The 17,333-nt window shown below is 42.9% G+C and overlaps 1 protein-coding gene across 1 annotated transcript; it reads right to left on the reverse strand.

Moving 5' to 3' along the window:
- Nucleotides 1-930: 930 nt before the first annotated feature.
- LOC110510073 (zinc finger Y-chromosomal protein 1) lies at nt 931-13,610 on the reverse strand. The gene is made up of 9 exons (XM_036968313.2): nt 13,417-13,610; nt 11,877-13,247; nt 5,502-5,598; nt 4,973-5,308; nt 4,676-4,825; nt 4,460-4,567; nt 4,222-4,356; nt 3,921-4,067; nt 931-3,748 (listed from the first exon to the last, which is right to left on the reverse strand). The coding sequence occupies exons 3-9, from the start codon at nt 5,566-5,568 to the stop codon at nt 2,469-2,471; spliced, it is 2,223 nt and encodes a 740-aa protein (XP_036824208.1). The 5' UTR covers nt 5,569-5,598; nt 11,877-13,247; nt 13,417-13,610; the 3' UTR covers nt 931-2,468.
- Nucleotides 13,611-17,333: the final 3,723 nt, after the last annotated feature.

Consider the following 17,333-nt stretch of genomic DNA (forward strand, 5'->3'; position numbering starts at 1 on the left):
CATGAGGCCCATGGTGACTTTAAAACAGTAAAATGGCTGTGATAGAAAATTAAGAATGGATCAACAACATTGTAGTTATGACAGAGTGAAAAGACGAAAGCCTCTAAGGAATAAAAATATTCCAAAACATGCATCCTGTTTGCAATAAGTCGCTAAAGTAAAACTGCAAATGTGGCAAAGAAATTATCTTTGTCCTGAATACAAAATATTAGGTTTGGGGCAAATCCAACACATCACTGAGTACCACTCTTCATATTTTCCAAGCATGGTGGTGGCTGCATCATGTTATGGTTATGCTTGTCATTGGCAAGGACTAGGGAGTTGTTTAGGATAAAAAATAAAAGGAATAGAGCTAAGCACAGACAAAATCCTAGTGGATAACCTGGTTGTCTGCTTCCCAACAGACACTGGGAGACAAATTCACCTTTCAGCAGGTCAATAACCTAATACACAAGGCCAGATTGCTTATCACGACGACATTCAATGTTCCTGAGGGGCCTAGTTACAGTTTTGACTTAAAATCATCTTGAAAATCTATGGCAACACTTGATAATGGCTGTCTGGCAATGATCAACAATCAACTTGACAGAGCTCAAATAAAAAAAATATATAATAATGTGCAAATATTGTACAATCCAGGTTTGCGAAGCTCTTGGAAACTTACCCAAAGACTCAGATGAAATCGCTTCTAAAGGTGATTCTAACATGTACTGACTCAGGGGTGTGAATACTTACATCAATTGGATATTTCAGTATTTAATTTCCAATACATTTTCAAAAATGTCTAAAAACATGTTTTCACTTTTATTAAATAAATAAAAAATTCCATGTTTTATTCAGGCTGTAACAACAATATGGAATAAGTCAAGGGGTATGAGTACTTTCTGAAGGCACTGTATTGGTCAGTTATTAAAAAGACAAACAAGCAGGTAAAATACTTTGCTTTTATTATCTTTTTTCATATCTTTTTTTTTAACAAATACATCAAGTACATCCATAACAACACAGTTCTGATTCCTCCTTTTATGTAAGTGTTTACATCTACACACTTTTTACAGATTTGTGTACAAAACAATAATTTACGTCCCATAGAATTCTAGTTACACTGAACTATACAACAAATTTCATGATGATGAAATAAATATAAAAACTAAAAATTATCACAGGGGAAGGAACTGTCGAAGCCAGAGTACAAACATACCACGAGTTACATCTCTCTTCAGGGAACTAATACCGCTCACTGGTCACTGACATAAGTAGATGGGAGAATCTCAATCGCATACTCCTCACATCCTCTCCTTCTCAAAATCCAATGGAGAAGGTCAGAGGGGATGGACCTATGGCTCTCTCATCCAATAGGTTTTGAGGAGCGTGTAATGTTGTGGTCATGAATTAGTGGTACCAGATAGTGTGCATCCTCACTCCGAAGGCCTTGCTGGCGCTGCATCACACTTCAGTCAGGTGTCTGATAATCAAGCTTTATTAGGGGTAAAATAATGTGTATAAAGAGGGGTTTATGGGTTGGAGTTGATACTGCTTATCTGTATATTAGATCCCTCTACCCAGATGGCATGGTTGGCCACATCTAGTATCTCACTGTGTTAAGAAGCGAATCAACTAATAAACCTTCTCTGAAGTTGGTTATTTGCTATGATGCAGTCAACTCCTTCACCGGACAGACAGTTCTCCTCAGAACAACAACGACAGTTCTCAGAATACCAAAGATAAGACAACAGAGAGATGTGGGGTCAGACTACCAGGAAGCACAATAGATACATTAACTGACATCCCTCACAACAGGCATACATACACACAAGCAAGCACTCAACTACATACAACACACATACTCTTCGTGTCTCAGCGTTCAAAGCATCAGGTATAATTAATGAGTTCGTGACTACTGCATTCATAATTCTTAAAATAAATTGGTGGCAAGTGCTATTAGAATTGAGTTAATCTCGACCACTCTGCTCAGTGGATCTGCTTTTTCTCTTAGCAGGTGAGTGTCCATTTTATTGTGTGAATACAAACAGCTTGTAGATCATATTTTATCTTAGTCGTGTGCCAAGTTAAAGTAGGCTTAAAAATCGCCACTTTAATAAAGAACTGATTGTGGCTGTGGAGTAAAAACAATGAATCTACAAAGACCTCAGAGAGACCTGCGACTCTTGCACATTCTGCCATGCAATACTGTCACCAGCAGGGGGACATGCAGATAAAGTGCAAGTCTGTACAGGGCTTTGTCACCTTATTCCATAGGCCTTACACCGGTATATGTACACGTAAATTCATTTTCAGTTGCAGGAAAGTTGGCTTGAGAGTCATTGCGGTAAAAATAATAGATGTTCCCTGTTAATGCAGCAGACACACACGCACACACACTCACACACACACATTCAATTGATTACGGTGTGGTGGTGGTTGCATTAGTGTTGTTCTGGTGGTATGAAGGGTGGGCAGTGCCAGGGTCACTCTGCCTGCACCAAGTCCTTGTGGTGGCGTGCGATATGCTGGTTCTTCTCCGAGGGCCTGCGAAAGCCTTTAGAACAGATCTCACAGCGGTGGGGGTAGTCTTTTGTGTGGATGGAGATCACATGGCGCTTGAAGCCTGAGGCATCCCCACTGCTGTAATCACAGTACTGACACTGGTACACCCTCCTCTCCCTGGGCCCTGTGGCCAAGCCCGCAGCACTAGAACTAGCACCAGGCACCAAAACCTGCTTCTTTGCCACCGGTGCACTGGCAGAGGCAGAGGCAGGGGAAGGTCCCAATAAGGTCCTTTTGGCTCCGTTCTTTTCAGGAGAGGCCTGTTGCTCCTTGGTGTGGACTGACAGGATATGGCGACTGAGCACAAAGGGGTCCGCGATCTTGAAGTTGCAGTGTCGGCACTGGTGCAGTTTCTTGGCACGGTGCGACGCCGAGTGCTTCTTCAGTTCAGACGGCCGGTGGAAACCTTTATCGCAGACTGCACATTTGTGGGGGTAGTCCTTGGTGTGCACCGATATGATGTGGCGCTTCAGGTCACTGGAGTTGGAGCTCTTGTGTTCACAGTGGGCACACTGGTGGGTTTTGGCCTCCTCGTGCGTCAGCCCGTGCTGCAGCAACTCCTCCTCCTCAGCAAAGGTCTGGAAGCAGCGTTCACACTTGAAGGGCATCTCTTTGCTGTGCTTGGTCTTGACATGCGTCTTCAGGTTGGAGGAATCAGCAGACTTGTAGTCGCAGTAGAGGCAAGAGTAAGGCTTCTCGCCGGTGTGCGTGCGCATGTGTTTCTTCAGCTCGGAGGGGTGCCGGAAACCCTTGCCACATTCCACACAAATGTGGGGAAAGCTCTTACTATGGACGGCCAGCAAGTGGCGATTGAGCAGTCCTTGTTCAGCCGTCTCATAGTCACAGAATTTGCACTTGTGCATCTTGTTGGCCTGTGAAGGCACAGGGCTCTTAGGCTCACGGTGGTGGTGCTGCAGTCGATGGGAGAACAGCGCCGCCTGCTGGTGGAACTCCTTGCCACACACCTCACACTCAAACAGAGCCTTGTTGCTCAGCGTGTGCACCTCCATGTGGTTATGAAGGCTGGCCTTCTTGTTGGTGGTGAAGTCACAGTCCGTGCACTGGTACTTTTTCCTGGTCAGGACATCCTGGTGGTGGTTTTTGGTGTGGCGCTTCAGGAAGCCTCGCGACTTGAACTTCTTGCCACAGAGCATGCAGGGATATACTGTCAGAGGCTGGCCATACGGACCAATTATGATGGCTAGGATGGGAAACAGCAAGAGAGAAGAAAATTAGGGCAGATACATGACTCACAGATATCACTTGACGGTGTAAAAACAACAGATGGTCTGTATTCAAAAAATTCTATGTGAAAACCCAAGCCATAGAATCAGTACCAGATAGTTATTTTGTCCCATCTGACAGCTGTGTACCTGTCTGGACCTGGCGAGGCTCAGCCCTTGTTCTCTTGTTCTTGTTTCGTTGCCTGTTGATCTTGTCCACTCCGTCTGATTCATCAATGTGCAGCAGAGCACTGGCAGCACCGTTTCTGTTCTCACAGCTCTCACTGTCCTCAGAACCTGGAATAACACAGCAAACGTTTGATGCAAATGCACAGCTTCTCTCACCCCTGCTAGAGCAGAGACACTTATCACTACAGAAGGCAGGTGAGCAAGAAGACATTATCTGCCTTGTTATTACACTGTATGTTTGTATGTAAAGTGTGTTACTGACCATACGTGGCTGCCCAGGCCACAGGCATGAAGTCCTTGCTGAGAGCCGTGCCGTCGTACGACCGCTCGTGGGTCACTGGTTCCTCACCCCCCACCACCACCTCCATATAAACCTCATCAGATATCTTTGATGAACCTGCAGGGTAACATACTAGTTACAACACAACCGTAAAAAACACACACACACACACACACACACACACACACACACACACACACACACACAATTGATCACTTACCATGGTCCCCCTGAGACATGTACACCATCTTCTCTCTGAGCGTTCGGCCTGTAGAGTCCGTCAGTGCCACATCCTCTGTGTCTCCATCACTGATGTCCACTGTTTCTCCTACACAGACAACCACACACTGATATAATACTCCTTGGTGATCAACTATTATAGGTTATAGAATCCCTCTTTCCTGAGGTACTAAACATTATTCATATGTCTCCTTACCCAGGTCATCCTCCCCAGAGTCTGCCTTGAAGATGTACACCTTGATCACCTCCTGGCCGTCCTCATCCTTCTCCACCTCCTGGTCCTCCTCGGCTCCCTCCACAGTCACCTCTGTGCCATCGTCTGACACCATCTTGCCTGCCTCATCCACTGGAGGAAGACGAAAAGAGAGAGACAGAGTGAGAGACCCATTCACTACTGTTCATTAGTTTAACTGTAATGTTTTCTTAATAAAGAGGCCAGATGACAGTGGTATTGATGTAGAACTGGAGAGGAGAGAAGCAGCCTGGTACTCACAGGAGATCATCAGGTAGTCCCCACAGCCGTCTGTGTCTTGCTCTGGGTCCAGTTCATCCTGGGTATGCCCATCTGCGACCATCACATCCTCAGGAATGTCCCCCATGGCAACACCTTCGTCCTCCCCCTCCAGTGACATCACACACGTCTCCACGGCAACATCCTCATCCTCATCGCAGTGCACATACTCAGACACCACGTCCTCAACAGCATCCTGGATCACCAGCTCGTCTGAAGCAAATCCATGCACCGCCATTCCCTCCCCCTCCCCCTCCGACACCAGCACAGTCTCCTGCAGCTCCACCACAAACTCCTCCCCTGCAGCACCACCCTCATCTGGAACACATCAACACAGGAACAGTTGGATATATTCAGCATAGGCCTACATAAACATGCTGCAGAAAACACAATCATGCACTCTTACACAGACAATAACAACAAAAAACTTGGAAGAAATGTTCGATTTTTGTGCAGAACAACGAACAGTACAGGGAATTACTTGAATGCGCAAACAAAAGGTTGCTATTACCTGATCCATGGAGAATGATTTTAGGCTCTTGGGAATGTAGTGCCAGCCTGGTCTCGTCCTCATCCATTGTCCTTACACCTCATTGGTCACTGCAGCACTGGAGGCAATAATTGACCAGTCAAATCAGTCACATGGGCCTAATGGTAACCAAAATGAGTCTACCACAGGGGTGCAACTTTCACTGGAGACAGGGGAGACATGACCCCAACATATTCTAAAATTACATTTTTGTTCCCCCCATTTTATCATTGCTGTGTGATACTAAAAGTGTCATAGGTGTGCTTAAGAACCATGCAGAAGCCTCAGAGCAGTTGGGTAGGTTGTTTGCCGGTTTCAGCAGGCAGGATTTAGGACCGCACGGAAACCACAGAGCGTGCGGACAGGCTGTATGAAGGCAAAGCTATTATTATAGGACCAGCACGGTGCTGCTGCCTGCATCTGCTGTGCATTTTTTCCAGGTTGTAAAAGCAAGCAGAGCAGAAACTGGCTACTTTTTATTTGATTGATGCAGCTGGCAAGGTAACTGTCGTTTGACTTAGAAGTATGTATTCCCAGTGCTGAGATAGTAGCGTAACTGACATGTAACATGACATGTTTCATCCCTCTCAAGAAGTTCTGCCTGAAGAGAACTAACTAGCTAGCTAATAGCTGCCACAGTTCTAGCCTCTATCAATCTGTCAGATAGCAGCATCTAACAGCTGTTCTGTGTATGGAAATGTTTTGTAGCCTTTTTGTCCCGTTTCAACAGAAGCAAATTAACTTGCCTAGTTTATGCTTGTTGATGTAGAATTAGAGCTAGTCAAAAGTTGGCTAACATTAGCTAGCCAGCTCACTAATTTCAGCTATTTATTTTTGCCTCAATCACACTAGACCTGAATCAAACGAGGAAACCAGTGACCAAAAAATTTGAGGGACAATATTCAGAATTTCTTTTGACAACGCAATGTGATTTTATATTAGTCACTATAGCAATGTAACGTTATTGATCTGTCAGTTTCTCTAGCTAATTCCCTACTTTTCACTCTGACATAGTATAAACAGCTCTACAGGCTACACTGTCATGGTGCACAGTCGGTACACAACACTATGTTCATCATATCTTAGCAGATCAGGTGGTGACAGGTGTCCCAGCAGGATCAGACAGCCAGGGAAGACCAGTCTACAGAGCTCAGGGGAATATTGCAGTATATAAAAATCAGTGAATGGATACAAAGTTCCATCTTGCGTTGATGGGTTGGCTACAGTCTGGGATCTGGGAATAACGGCCATTTCAATTATTGAACCACGGATGCTGTTCTTGGATAATATAATGTATAAATGTACACCAAGGTCATTATTTTTCAAGCCTCGTCTGAGCAGAATCAGATGGTGACAGGGGACTCAGCATCGTCAGGCAACCAGGGAAGACCAGTCTCACAGCACTGAGGTGAACTTTTGCAGATACAACACTGTATTATCTCTGTGTAGAAAACACTGGACAAGCCAGATGCTTCATAGATTGAAACTATTTTAAGGCAGTCTGACAAATCTCTAAAGTTGATTTCCAAACAGTATCAAGGCTTGAGAGGCTTTTCCCAATGACACAAAACACTCCAAGCAAAAATGTGAGGAAGACCTGGAGACACTATTGATGATGATGAATGGATACTGGTATGTTTGAATGTCCAGTAATGTTCAACTAAGAAATGCATTGCTATTAATTGGAAGGTTGGTTATCTTCCCACAATGTCACAATGGATGGCAGAAATGTCAAGATATGCATCACTAGTAAAGGTCGACGGATTAATTGGAACTGCCGATTAATTAGGGCCGATCTCAAGTTTTCATAACAATCGGAAATCGGCGCCCAAAAATACTGATTTCCGATTGTTATTTTTTTTTCCCAATGACAGCCTAGGAACTGTGGGTTAACTGCCTTGTTCAGGGGCAGAATGACAGATTTCACCTTGTCAGTTTAGGGGTTCCAATGTTGCAACCGCACAGTTAACTAGTCCAACGCTCTAACCATTGCACTCCACAAGTAGCCTGCCTGTTACGCGAATGCAGTAGAAGCCAAAGTAAATTGCTAGCTAGCATTAAACTTATCTTATAAAAACAATCAATCACAATCACTAGTTATAACTACTAATCCAGTTTAGCAGGCAATATTAACCAGGTGAAATTGTGTCATTTCTCTTGCGTTCTTTGCACGCAGAGTCAGTGTATATGCAACAGTTTGGGCTGCCTGGCTCATTGCGAACTAATTTGCCAGAACTTTACGTAATTATGACATACATTGAAGGTTGTGCAATGTAACAGGAATATTTAGACTTAGGGATGCCACCCGTTAGATAAAATACCGAACGGTTCCGTATTTCACTGAAAGAATAAACGTTTTGTTTTCGAAATGATAGTTTCCGGATTCGATCATATTAATGACCAAAGGCTCGTATTTCTGTGTGTTATTATGTTATAATTAAGTCTGATTTGATAGAGCAGTCTGACTGAGCAGCAGCAGGCCCGTAATCATTCATTCAAACAGCACTTTCGTGCGTTTTGCCAGCAGCTCTTCGCAAGCACAGCGCTGTTTATGACTTCAAGCCTATCAGCCTAATGGCTGGTGTAACCAATGTGAAATGGCTAGCTAGTTAGCTGGGTGTGCGCTAATACTGTTTCAAACTTCACTCGCTTTTAGATTTGGAGTAGTTATTCCCCTTGCGCTGCAAGGGCCGCAGCTTTTGTGGAGCGATGGGTAACGATGCTTCGAGTGTGGCTGTTGTTGATGTGTTCCTGGTTCGAGCCCAGGTAGGGGCGAGGAGGGGGACGGAAGCTATACTGTTACACTGGCAATACTAAAGTGCCTATAAGAACATCCAAAGGTATATGAAATACAAATGGTATAGAGAGAAATAGTCCTATAAATACTATATTAACTACAACCTAAAACCTCTTACCTTGGAATATTGAAGTCTCATGTTAAAAGGAACCACCAACTTTCGTATGTTCTCATGCTCTGAGCAAGGAACTTAAACGTTAGCTTTCTTACATGGCACATATTACTTTCTTCTCCAACACTTTGTTTTTGCATTATTTAAACCAAATTGAACATGTTTCATTATTTATTTGAGGCTAAATGATTTTATTGATGTCTTATATTAATTCAGTATTGTTGTAATTGTCATTATTACAAAAAAATAAAACATTTAACCGGCCGATTAATCGGCATCGGCTTTTTTGGTACTCCAATAATCGGTATTGGTATTGAAAAATCATAATCGGTCGACCTCTAATCACTAGATTTTAATCATTATAAGATTAAGAGTATACTGTGCAACTTTCATAAGGTATGGGCGCCTTATGTGGAATACCGTATGGCGAAAGGGGTCTGTATTGAAAACATTTGAATTTTCTAGTTGAGCAGTTGCAAATGGATACTTTTTTTCATGGCACACAAAACACCTGTCTGATTTGCACCTGTCTGATTTGAGCCAGTCTCAGTGGACTAATCAATTGGAGGCCACAGGGATGCCAGTCCAAGAATATGAGGATTGTGGCTCAGATGCACACGGCACATCTCTCTCCAGAATGTGCTGCTCTCTCCCGCCAATTTGTGGGTATTCAATGTTTCATCATTTCATTGTGTGCATTGTTTTCTGTGTATCAATTCCCCATTACATATAATCACCAGTAGTAGCCTACATTTACCGTTAATTCCCATAATTTCTAATCTGGAATGTGTTTGGTTATTCTAATTTCTGTTAATGCATTCAATATATTATTATTAGTCATTTACCGTTCTCATTATCGGAGTGGACATCTGTTTTGCAGAACTCACAATTTATGCTACACTTGAGAAGCACGTTTTTGTTTATTTAATTCCATTTACGAGTTCTGTCAATTTATTTATCGTCTTTTGTTTGAAACGTTCCTGTCAGTCAAAGTTTAGTAAGGATGAGCACCCGATTACGCATATAGAAGTAGGACTAGTCTACCTGGCCTCCGCACAAATGTAGGCCTATAAATGTGGGGATGTCTGAGTATTTCTGATTGCCTTAATTCACCACCACTAATGAGCTGTGGAGCTTCTCAAAGCCATTTCCCCCCTCAAACAGCAAGTAAACGAAGTCTGTTTTTATAATCAATTGATAATGACAATATTTCCAGCTCTCCCTTTCGATAACCACTCGGCATGAAAGGGGGAAATAGAACGTTCTGATCCAGTGGAAACATTATCAAATATTTGATTACTTCTTATCCATTGCACAAATAGCCTACAGCTGTGTCTGTCTGGAGCAACTAGAGGGCCCAGAATATTTCATACAACGTCTCAAGTTTGCAGGAGATTCTGGTCGACCCAGTTTATACAATGTTTCAAGTTCTTTGGCTACGATTGGCCTGTCTGCAATGTGATTTATAGGATTTTTATTTTTATCAGGATATTTTCTACCTGCAGGCTGCAATGTTTTCATGTGTTGGCTTTATGTAGGCTATTTTTACATAGTTGACAATGGCAATAAAAGTTACTTTTAGATTTATAGAGTTTTAATTTAGATAGAATGTCGATTAACCACAAACAATGATTTTTAGATACAAAGACTGTTATAAATTAAATGAAACTGTTCCATGATAACGAGCATATGAAAATCATAACTGGCACGTAGATTGGTAGAAATGTTTAATAAATTGGCACTCCAAATGTAGCCTATTACTGGCAACTTCAGGAGCGTAGCGCCAGAATCTGCGAAGGCCAGCAGCAGTGGGAGGAAGGGGGTCAGGAACAGGTTTTTTTTCCTCCTGGTTAGGCTATCTTGATCTCTGGCTCCCTTGAGTCATATGTGTGTCTTAATTATTTAATAAAACAGTGTGCTTAAAGCATCAGACAAGGTTTGTAGCCTACATATAGGGAGGGTGTGTCTGTATAATGGTAAAATACACGGTTAAACATTTTGACTAAATTGATTGGTCGAAAGAAAAGGCTACTTTTGGTTGACTAATATTTTTTTTTATCAAGGACAGCCCTGGTAGAAATACAGGAAATGAGCTTTAGATGCCCCAAAAAATGTTGAGCGAGGTCCCCCCTGCCAGTTTGTCCCATAGTCTACCATATTCAAATCCTAAATCTCAAACATATTTTTCTCTCTAACAAGAAGCAATCATGTTACAATGTAACATATATCATTAAGCACATGTATTTCCCATCCTGAGAAATGTAGCCATGTCCCAATCGGTCTAGACATCAATTATATTGGTCTGCACTTCATTTGGGGGCAATCTAAACTAGCTAGCTATTTTACTTGGCCTACTGCCTAAACCAAAATGAGGAAGGGTATAGGCAGCGATTAGGTTTATTACATCTGTGATAGGAATGAAAATATCATACTTTTATTGTAATGTGCTTTGACATAACGAGCGACGTTTTCAGCCATGCAAAAACATTACTATCTTAATCCTCATAGTCTTGCAATGTGAAGGAATCCATGTGGTTACTTGCCGAAATGCATCGAGACAAAAAGTGTTTGGGCAATGTGCCGTTAAATTTCTCGTCCAATTCACCCACCCCCATGGTCAAATCTGACAGCAGTGGTGTGGGAGCGCGAGACAGGCAGTGCAGCTGCATAATGAGCTGATCTGACTCAAAACCTTTAGCTGGCCTAACATGAAAATAGGAACGAACTCAGTACAAAAACGACTGGTATAATGTATTTTACACAATAAAACATTTAAGACAAAAGGTCTGCAAGCAAACAAAATAAGGACATTTCACCAAATTATCTGGCCGTCGTAATAAAATGGTTACGTCATACCTAATATAAATCAAACAGTAGCTCGTCTAGCTAAATGTGGTTAATGTTGTTTGGGGCAGCTTTGAGTTAGCTAACATAAATGGAAACATGAGTTTCATGACAAGAGCACACACATCCATCCGATAGTCAATATCAATGCATGTAGCTAGCTATTTCGCGAGCCACCTGAAAGGTTTATAGCTAGGTAACTATGGCGGCTACCCTGGCTAGCTAACGCCCATTTCCTTCAGTGTTTTCAAAAACAGAAGTACGCCATTTTGTGTTGGAGATCACTGGACAAACATTTTGCCCACTATTGCATAATAATGCATGCACAGTATCATATTTGAACATGGTGTCTACTATTGTATTTTGTGGGGGTATCTGACTAGCAGACTAATGTTACCGATGTTTAGAAAAATCCCCTCCCGGATTTTCTAGGCCGTAATTGTGGCCTGCTTAAGGCCTGGGCCCAAATAAGCAAGAAAGGCCCAACTCCTCGTGCGCTTCTCCGCTTGTCAGATAGAAAAATAGAATAATGTAAACGCAATCACATATGCAAGGCATTTCATATGCTCCGTGCACATAAAAAAGCGCAAGATAACCTGCTTACCAGATTTTGTAGTACGGGTTGGCCTCTCTCCGTCGCTCGATTTCCAGGCCGTCCGGTTTCCCCAGACTCGGGCAGGATTCAATCGGGAGTTTGCGCTAGCTGGGCGGGCCGCTGAGGCGCAGGGAGGGAGGGGCCGAGACTTTCGAAGCTCCACTGATACTCAGAATCGCTACAGCCCCCAGCTCCGCCAGCACCAAGGCCGCCGTCAGCATTCACGTCACAGCCCGAAAGTCGTAGGAAAATGCGGAAGAAGTCTGGAAACCTAACTGGTAATTGCAGGCAGGCCACGATCAGGGACTCAACACCGCATCTGTTTGCTTTGCATACCTTTTGAAAGACTGGTTTAGTTTGTTCATGTATTGCTTCATTGAATGTCTCTAAAAATCAAGAACAAACTGCGAGAACTTTAACTGCTGCCGCCATTAATTAGCAAGATACTGTTATTTTACATCTATATTTAGCCCTGTATAAAACCCTTGGTTTGTTACTACCAACTTACACTACAGGTTAACTTCACGGCTACATATTTGCCATTGATTGACCACTTCTTCTGGGTCATTTGACACTATTTATTATTACAGTTGATATTCCTTGATCTTCTCTCTTGCCTGCAATTTGATGCCTTTTGAGATAAGAACATATTTTGAATGTAGCAAGAGAGAGACCAGCTGACAGGGGGCTCGATTTCTTCCTGTGCTGAGGGACACGCTCTACCACATGTACGGTAAAAGCCCAGGTCTCGTGTAGAAGCAGTAAAACACTTACACAAACAGTAGCCTATTCCCCAAGAAGTGTCTCCGTGCACAAAGCCCCACCTGCTAGCAGGGGACACGTACTTCTACAGCACCCGTGACACCATAATAATACCATAATAATAGTGTAGCGGGAGAGCGAACAGCATCGATTTTACAGTTTTACGGTGCAGAGGCTACTGCTCTACCACCTGTAATACGAAAAAACAGGCCTCAGCTAAAGGCAATAGACCACTCACAGTCACACACTGTATTACACAAAATACTTTATACGATTTGTGTGCAAAGAAATAACAGAAAACTAACCCACCCATATGAGTGGAGCAGGGTAATGCTACCCATAGTCATTTTAATTCTGTATCCTTTAGTCTTTTCCAGGTGAAGTTCTACAGTAGTTCAGGTGGGCATCACATTGTCCAGAGCAGAGTTTCACTGCTTCCTCTTCCCACTCAAAATCTGAGAGGGAATCCTCACTGGAGTTTTCCTTCAGTCCCAATGGCACAACTATCTGGGGTGCTTCACAATACTTCCTTCCATGTCTTTTTCTCTTGTCTAATTTTGGGCAGCTTCCATTCTCTAATGGTTGGTTTTATTCCTCTGTTACTTCATTATTCTCATCCTGTAGAAAGATGTAGAAAGAAACTGATCGGGAATCAAGAATGGCTACCAGTACATGAAAGTGGCTTCTTCTATGTCCTGTTTTCTAATGCACAGTGTATTGATTCATGTAAAAATAACCAAGCAAGTATAATTTATGGTGTGCATGAATATGTTGGATGTCGACTCACCTTCAGTGTACCCCCAAGGATATACAGATGCGTCTTGCGGGCAGCTGTGGTGCATGCACGGGCAGAGGGGCGAGTTGAGGGGAGGGGTATGGAGTTAGTGGCAGGTTGTGAGGGATGGGGTGTTGTAGAAACCACAGAAGAGGGTGGTGCAGCAGGAGACCTATGATCAAGTGAAGACTATATTGCAGTCTGTCACGAGTCATAAACCACAGTTACTCAAATAATGTTACACACACATCACTGACGCCACACACTTACACCCACATGCACACACCCCTCACACCTACGCTGCTGCTAAATGATTATTGATTAGATTTATTACTACCATTCTGCTGCTGTTCATTGATTATTGATTGCCATTAGTATCTAGCCATTTGCCCTGCTACTGGTCACTATTACTCCTGTTTACATGTATATACACTGCTCAAAAAAATAAAGGGAACTAAAATAACACATCCTAGATCTGAATGAATGAAATATTCTTATTAAATACTTTTTTCTTTATATAGTTGTATGTGCTGACAACAAAATCACACAAAAATGATCAATGGAAATCAAGTGTATCAACCCATGGAGGTCTGGATTTGGAGTCACACTCAAAATTAAAGTGGAAAACCACACTACAGGCTCATCCAACTTTGATGTAATGTCCTTAAAACAAGTCAAAATGAGGCTCAGTAGTGTGTGTGGCCTCCACGTGCCTGTATGACCTCCCTACAAAGCCTGGGCATGCTCCTGATGAGGTGGCGGATGGTCTCCTGAGTTCTCCTCCCAGACCTGGACTAAAGCATCCGCCAACTCCTGGACAGTCTGTGGTGCAACGTGGCGTTGGTGGATGTAGCGAGACATGATGTCCCAGATGTGCTCAATTGGATTCAGGTCTGGGGAACGGGCGGGCCAGTCCATAGCATCAATGCTTTCCTCTTGCAGGAACTGCTGACACACTCCAGCCACATGAGGTCTAGCATTGTCTTGCATTAGGAGGAACCCAGGGCCAGCCGCACCAGCATATGGTCTCAGAAGGGGTCTGATGATCTCATCTCGGTACCTAATGGCAGTCAGGCTACCTCTGGCGAGCACATGGAGGGCTGTCCGGCCCCCCAAAGAAATGCCACCCCACACCATGACTGACCCACCGCCAAACCGATCATGCTGGAGGATGTTGCAGGCAGCAGAATGTTCTCCACGGCGTCTCCAGACTCTGTCACGTCTGTCACGTGCTCAGTGTGAATCTGCTTTCATCTGTGAAGAGCACAGGGCGCCAGTGGCGAATTTGCCAATCTTGGTGTTCTCTGGCAAATGCCAAACGTCCTGCACGGTGTTGGGCTGTAAGCACAGGTGGGGGACCTGTGGACATCGGGCACATGCACATTTGTGGCCTGCTGGAGGTCATTTTACAGGGCTCTGGCAGTGCTCTTCCTGCTCCTCGCACAAAGGTAGCGGTCCTGCTGCTGGGTTGTTGCCCTCCTACGGCCTCCTCCACGTCTCCTGATGTACTGGCCTGTCTCCTGGTAGCGCCTCCATGCTCTGGACACTACGCTGACAGACACAGCAAACCTTCTTGCCACAGCTCGCATTGATGTGCCATCCTGGATGAGCTGCACTACCTGAGCCACTTGTGTGGGTTGTAGAGTCCGTCTCATGCTACCACTAGAGTGAAAGCACCGCTAGCATTCAAAAGTGACCAAAACATCAGCCAGGAAGCATAGGAACTGAGAAGTGGTCTGTGGTCATCACCTGCAGAACCTCTCCTTTATTGGGGGTGTCTTGCTAATTGCCTATCATTTCCACCTGTTGTCTATTCCATTTGCACAACAACATGTGAAATTTATTGTCAATCAGTGTTGCTTCCTAAGTGGACAGTTTGATTTCACAGAATTGTGATTGACTTGGAGTTACATTGTGTTGTTTAAGTGTTCCCCTTATTTTTTTGAGCAGTGTACATTATTTTACCATCAGTATATTACCATAAATATTTATATATTCCTGCTACCAGTATCTCACACACTCACAATAACACCCACACTCCACTTATGCTGCCATATTGCTTATTGCCTGTTTGCAACAGGGCACTAAAGTAATACTGCAAAAACCGTGGCAAAGAAATGTACTTTTTGTCCTGAACACAAAGTGTTGTTTTTGGGGGAAATTCAACACAACACATCACTAAGTACCACTCTTCATATTTTCAAGCATTGTGGTAGCTACATCATGTTATGGGTATGCTTGTCTTCAGCAAGGACTAGGGTTTTTGGGGGGATAAAAATAAATGGAATAGAGCTAAGCACAAGCAAGATCCTAGAGGAAAACCTGGTTCAGTCTGCTTTCAAACAAACACTGGGAGATGAATTCATCTTTCAGCAGGACAATAACCTAAAACACACGGCCAAATCTGCGATGGAGTTGCTTACCAAGACAACATTGAATGTTCCTGAGTGGCTTAGTTACAGTTTTGACTTAAATCGGCTTAGAAATGTATGGCAAGACTTGAAACTGGCTTTCTAGCAAAGATCGATAACTAACTTGATAGAGCTTGAAGAATTTTAAAAAGAATATCGGGCAAATATTGTACAATTCATGTGTGCAAAGCTATTAGAGACTCAAAGACTCACATCTGTAATCGCTGCCAAAGGTGTTTCTAACAGTGACTCAGAGGGATGAATACTTATCTAATCAAGATTTGTTTTTATTAATTTGTAATAAATGTTAGAATTACATTACAAAATATTTTGTGTAGATGGTTGACCAAAAATTACAATTAAATCTATTGTAATTCCACTCTAAAACAAAAGAAAATGGAAAGTATCAAGGGCTGTGAATACTTTCTGAGGAGACTGTAGCTGACATTCTCAAGTTTTTCAGTGCTGCAGACATTTGTTGGTACCCTTCCCCAGATCTGTGCCTAGACACAATCCTGTGACTGAAAAACAGCTTCTATCTCAAGGCCATCAGACTGTTAAACAGCCACCACTAACATTGAGTGGCTGCTGCCAACACACTGATTCAACTCCAGCCACTTTAATAATGGGAATTGATGGAAATTGATGGAAAATATATCAATAGCCACTTTAAACAATGCTACTTAATATAATGTTTACATACCCTGCATTACTCATCTCAATTGTATATGTATATACTGTACTCTATATCATCTACTGCATCTTTATGTAATACATGTATCACTAGCCACTTTAAACTATGCCACTTTGTTTACATACCCTACATTACTCATCTCATATGTATATACTGTACTCGATACCATCTACTGCATCTTGCCTATGCCGTTCTGTACCATCACTCATTCATATATCTTTATGTACATATTCTTTATCCCTTTACACTTGTGTGATTAAGGTAGTAGTTTTGGAATTTGGTTATTATTGGAACTAGAAGCACAAGCATTTTGCTACACTCGCTTCTGCTAACCATGTGTCTGTGACAAATACATTTGATTTGATTTGATTTGAAATAACACATGGAAAAATGCGGTAATCAAAAAAGTGTTAAACAAGTCAAAATATATTTTATATTTGAGATTCTTCAAAGTTTCCTTTGCCTTGGTGACAGCTTCGGACACTATTGGCGCTACCTGCTCAAATGCACAGTGCCAACTGTAAAGTTTGGTGAAAGAGGAATAATGGTCTAGGGCTGTTTTTCATGGTTCGGGCTAGGCCCCTTAGTTTCAGTGAAGGTAAATCTTAAGGCAACAGCATACAATGACATTCTAGACGATTCTGTGCTTCCAACTTTGTGGCAACAGTTCGGGGAAGTCCCTTTCCTGTACTGGCCTGCACAGAGCCCTGACCTCTACCCCATCGAACACCTTTGGGATGAATTGGAACGCCGACTGTGAGCCAAGCCTAAATACCCAACGTCAGTGCCCGACCTCACTAATGCTTTTGTGGCTGAATGGATGC

Source organism: Oncorhynchus mykiss, chromosome 29 (assembly GCF_057628025.1).
Source record: "Oncorhynchus mykiss isolate SJ-2025 chromosome 29, ASM5762802v1, whole genome shotgun sequence".
Classification (NCBI taxonomy): Eukaryota; Metazoa; Chordata; class Actinopteri; order Salmoniformes; family Salmonidae; genus Oncorhynchus; species Oncorhynchus mykiss.